The sequence below is a fragment of the Portunus trituberculatus genome, chromosome 45, assembly GCF_017591435.1.
Source record: "Portunus trituberculatus isolate SZX2019 chromosome 45, ASM1759143v1, whole genome shotgun sequence".
Lineage (NCBI taxonomy): Eukaryota > Metazoa > Arthropoda > Malacostraca > Decapoda > Portunidae > Portunus > Portunus trituberculatus.
Genome location: NC_059299.1, coordinates 7,847,480 through 7,852,479, shown reverse-complemented (window position 1 = coordinate 7,852,479; position 5,000 = coordinate 7,847,480). Strand labels below are relative to the sequence as shown.

Here is a 5,000-nt window from a genome sequence, read left to right as displayed (position 1 = left end):
TTGTTCTCTTTACTTCGCTATTCTTATTTTTCATTTCTAGTTCTTCTTTTGTCTTCTCTTTGGCTTTTAAACTTTTCCGCTTTCACCTCTCCTTCGAAGCCTCTTTCGCCCCTTCTCTTCCCTCTGCCCTGCAGTGCTTCCCATGGCCCGGTAATGAGGAGTCAAGGCGCGCCCTTCCCGCCCTCATAAACCAAAGACGGATTGGGTTTTGTATTGTCATAATTGCCGTCTTTCCGGGGCGACATCGCGGGCCATTAGGCGGCTTTTTGTGGCCACGATGCGCTGCCGCCGTGCACAGCCGAGGCCCGAGGCCCACGATGATTGTTCCACTATTTTTGAGGGAGCGTGGCCTACGAGAGGCTTGTGGGGGGAGGAGGGGGAGAGAGGGCAGGAGACGTGATACTCCCTGATGCATGCTCCAAGGGCCTCGTTGTCGTGTTGGTGCCACAGGGCGCCGTCGCTGCCGGGGCCGCCGTCGGTGCCACGCCAGCCGTCTCGGAGGCTCGCCCCGCCGGGCCGTCACGAGCATGCAAAGCAGCGTAGGGATATAATTAAAACGTTCCCCGCCGAGAGAGCCGCACGTCCCGCCGCGCCGCCCCACCTTGAGCTTTGCCGCGCCCCGCATTACAGCTCAGGTTTGGGTGGCTGGGCGGCGGGCGGGTGTGTGTGCCGCCAGCCTGAATTGTAGTGTGTGTCTTTAAGTGAGCAGCGCCTCCCACCTTACCCCTCCCGGCCCCCGCCCGTCCCTTGCCCTGTGCCCGCCCTGATGACTCTATCAACTCACAGCTGACGGTGCTGGCCGGCCCTCCCCGCTTCCCTCCTCTCCGCCTCCCCGTCTCTTTCCCTCCTTTCCGTACCTCCACCTTCCGGCTGGGCCGCGGGAGATTTGCTAACCAAATGGGTCCTTCACGGCTGCGGGAAGCCTCCACCTGCGCCCTCCACGCTGAGACAGCAAGGGAGGGAAGCCTTGAGCAGCGGCCCTCAAGCACGTCGCGCCGCCCTGAGAGGCTGTGAGAAGACCAGTAATCCCTCGGGAGTGTTGTGAGGCACGCTTCCCCACGCCAATGAGGAGGGGCCGCAGCGCCCTCTGTGCAGGACAGGACGCCACTGGGCTGAGGTACAAAAAGGAACTAATCCTCTCACGGGGACTGACAACAGCGCCACAGGGACCACCACACCCGTAGGCCGCCCCGCGTCACCTGCAGGCCTCCGAAGACCTGTGAGACAGTGGCTTGAGAGACGCCAGTGTCCTGCAGCAGACCATGTGTGGCAAACTGCGGTAAGACCACCACAGCTTTGTGCCTGCCGCTGTGGAGGGCTTGGCACATGCACCCCGCATCCCTCTCCTTCCTCCTCCCCCCTTCTGCAGTGTCCCTCGTTCCTCAGGATCCAGAACACTAGTCACTTCTTGCCGCGCTGGACTCATGCACGACATCTGCTCCTCCCGCCCCTCTCACTCCTCTCCCTCCTCTCCCTGCTGGTCCAGCCCCTCCCCACCTTCCTTATACGTGCAAAGAGATGTCTTCATCAGGCGACGGCTGCCCCACGTCGTGACTGTTGATGAGGATGCTTTGCAGGACTCAAAAGGCGGCACACACCACTCGCCGGAATGCCGCCCTCCTCTTTGTTAGGGCGGGGCTGGGGCGGGGGCGGGGAGGGCGAGAGGGAGTGACGGGGAGAAGGAATGGGCGGTCTGAGGGCGTGGGATGGAAGTAAAGAAGTGTGTGGGAGCGAGCCAGAGAGAGAGAGAGAGAGAGAGAGAGAGAGAGAGAGAGAGAGAGAGAGAGAGAGAGAGAGACTTTATTATATTTACAGACACACTTTGGCCATTTTTATAACTCTCTTAGGAACTGTGTGTGTGTGTCTGTGTGTGTGTGTGTGTGTGTGTGTGTGTGTGTGTGTGTGTGTGTGTGTGTGTGTGTTTGTATCATTGTGTAAGCATCACGGTAATCAGGTGTGGCGGTTGAGGTCACCCTCTACAATATGTCATCCGTCACAGGCCAGAGAGAGAGAGAGAGAGAGAGAGAAAACTTATCCATTTCTTCTTTTACATCTGCCTTTGTAAATATTTCATTATTGTCTCCTCGTTCTCCTCTTCATCCCCGTCCCCGTCCTCGTCCTCCTCCTCCTCCTCCTCCTCCTCCTCCTCCTCCTCCTCCTCCTCCTCCTCCTCCTCCTCCTCCTCCTCCTCCTGCTTCTCCTTCTCCTCCTCCTCTTCCTCCTCTTCCTCTTCCTCTTCCTCTTCCTCCTCCTCCTCCTCCTCCTCCTCCTCCTCCTCCTCCTCCTCCTCTTCCTCCTCCTCCTCCTTCTCCTCCTTCTTCTCCTCCTCCTCCTCCTAGGTCACATGATACCCTGATAAACCTTTAGAGAGAGAGAGAGAGAGAGAGAGAGAGAGAGAGAGGGTGGGTGTAGAGACAGACACACAGACAGACACACACACACACAAAAAAAAAAGGAACAGATAAGAGGTATCGGCCGCGCCCCAAACAATGGTGGAATGATATGTCCTTTGTCACGTCACATTCCACTTATTTCCTCTCTCATTCGCCTCCACTTTGCATGCCTAATGTGGAGCTCCATCCCTCAGACCACCCTCCACATGTTTTTTTTTTTTTCTTATCTTTTGTTTTCTATCTTTGTCTGTCTTTTTTTTTTACACGTTCTTTTTGTTTTGAATGTTGAGTTTATTCATCTTTTGTTTTTTTCTTTTTTCTTTTCTTTCCTTCTTTTTCTCTTTCGAAGTTGGGAGTAGTAGACTGTGTGTGTGTGTGTGTGTGTGTGTGTGTGTGTGTGTGTGTGTGTGTGTGTGTGTGTGTGTTTGCTCTCCTCCTCCTTTTCCTTCTCTGTCATCCTGTCTCTTCTACCAACAGTTATAGTCTAGAATAGTTACAATGACATCTTAGTAAGTGCCTCAAGGCATGTTGCTGTATGATCTTCCTTTGTATTCCTCCTTCCTCCTCCTAACCCCGCCTCATCTCCCCCACAGAGGCCTCGGTTCAGGCGTCAAGTGGACGAACCTCAACCCGCAGAAGATCCTTGACAACATGGAGGAGTATGAAAGATACAAGACGTTCTTCCCTTTCTCATCCTTCGACGACTTCATGAAGCGGGTGAGTGGTGTGGGGCAGGGAGGAGTGTGACAGGGAGGAAAAGGAGGGAGGGAGAGGTGAAAGGAGAGAAGAGAGCAGATAAAGGGGAAGGGTCATAGAGGAAAGGGAGGGAAGGTGAAGGCAGGAGTGAGACAAAGGGAGGAAGAACATGTAGAATGGAATGGAAGGGAATATGTATTCGTGTTGTCTTCCATTCTGTTCACCTCTCCTTTCCCACAGTGTGAGGAGCAGAGGGCAGGTCAGGTCACCAGGGAGTCTCAAAGTGACCTGGCGTGATCCAGACTTGACACTGACACCCAGGGGCGGCGGGGGGCTGGGTCAGGTCAGGGAGCAATAGGCGTGACCCTTGGCTCATTTCAGCTTCGTGGGAGGTCGCACCGCTCCGCCCTTCCTTCACGCCCCGCGCTGCACATTCAGTAATTATCTTGGTCACTTGGCGCTGCTCCGTGCCGCGTCGGGCCCGCTGGTGGCGCTGGCGGGGTGGGCGCGGTGTGTGGGGCATTCCTCGTCGGGCGGAGGTGTGAAGATAGTGCAGGGACGCGGCAGGGCGGGGCGGGGCGGGCCGGACGCGGGTGCTCTGCGGTTTTACCGTTTAAGAGGCGAGGAAGCCGCGTCTCGGATTACTGGCCAGCCGGCAAGGGCTGCCCACGCCTCCTGCCTCATCGCATCAGGATCTGAGGCGTCGCTTGGCGGGACAGCGGAGACGGGACCCTGGGCGGCGCAGCTTAGGACACAGGGGTTGCGGGACCACTGGGGCGGCGGTGGGGCGGGGGCGGTGCTGTCCCAGGCTGCAGACTGGCTGGGGCGTCACGGGGATCTGCCGCGTCTCGTCACCTGAGCCTCGCCGCGGCCAAGTTGGGGGGGAAGCCTCATCGTCTAATTGCGGCTTAACTTACACGGCCGCAGCTGCCCCGCGAAAGGCGAGCCGCGTTGCGTCACCGCGAACCTGCAACGACCGAGCCCCGCGTCAAGTGTGGCGGCATGGCGGGGCGCTTGGGTGGTCCTGACAGGGCGGGGGCGCTGGCCCCTCACAGCGGGCAGGGTGGGGGTCGGGCGGGGGGGTGACATGGAAGGGACGGGACGCACACACGCTTTATCTTCAGTCTTGTGTGCACTAACATGTTTATTTCCTCTCGTCTTTCCTGACTGGGTGCAGGCCGGCATCACCACAGCCTACCAGGAGAAGCCTTGTCTGGATCCCACCGACCCGCTCTGCCCGGACACGGCGCCCAACAAACACTCTGGCCAGGTGAGTGAAGACCGCACCCTCAGCATACCACTGATATAACACCACACACATACAGACACTTCCTGGAGGAATCCTGAAGGTTGTGGAAGGCTGTGGTACCCTTGGGAGGCTTATAGGTAGCTTTATTTGTCCCTGCAGGCGCCGGACGTCGGGGCGGAGTTGACCGGCGGGTGCTACGGGTTCGCCAGCAAGTACATGCACTGGCCGGAGGAGCTAATAGTGGGCGCCCCTACAGCCAACAAGACGGGGCATATTGTAAGGTAAGTATCCTCCTCTATTTCTCCCTTCCTCCCCCTCCTCTTCGTCCTTTCACGCAGCACAAGACTCTTTCACTATTTCTCGCAGCCTTTCTCCTCCCCACTTAAACCATGACATACGGATCAGTAAATTAAGCTTCCTTCTTTAAAAATGCCTTCCCTTACCTGTCCGGGCCAGCCACACCTGTCCCCTGCAAGGCTCCCCTTCACCTGCCATCTGATACACCCCGCTGACCACTTTCTCAGCCACTGAAACCCCACCAAGACACATCAACCACACCACTTTATACTCTCTCTCCATCTCTCTAGCCCCTCTCTCTCTCTCTCTCCTGCCAGGGCCGAGGCGTTGCAGTCACTGGTTCAACTGATGGGCTCCAAGAATTT

The 5,000-nt window shown here is 57.3% G+C and overlaps 1 protein-coding gene across 1 annotated transcript in view; it reads left to right on the top strand.

Annotated features, from left to right (window-relative positions):
- Window positions 1-5,000, top strand: part of LOC123519432 (protein patched-like) — a 66,118-nt gene that overhangs the window by 42,552 nt on the left and 18,566 nt on the right. Inside the window, exons 6-9 of the mRNA XM_045280725.1 lie at window positions 2,987-3,110; window positions 4,267-4,359; window positions 4,498-4,619; window positions 4,953-5,000. The exon at window positions 4,953-5,000 is cut by the window's right edge and continues 100 nt beyond it. Of these exons, the coding sequence (XP_045136660.1) occupies window positions 2,987-3,110; window positions 4,267-4,359; window positions 4,498-4,619; window positions 4,953-5,000 (387 nt within the window). The remainder of the gene's footprint in view (window positions 1-2,986; window positions 3,111-4,266; window positions 4,360-4,497; window positions 4,620-4,952) is intronic.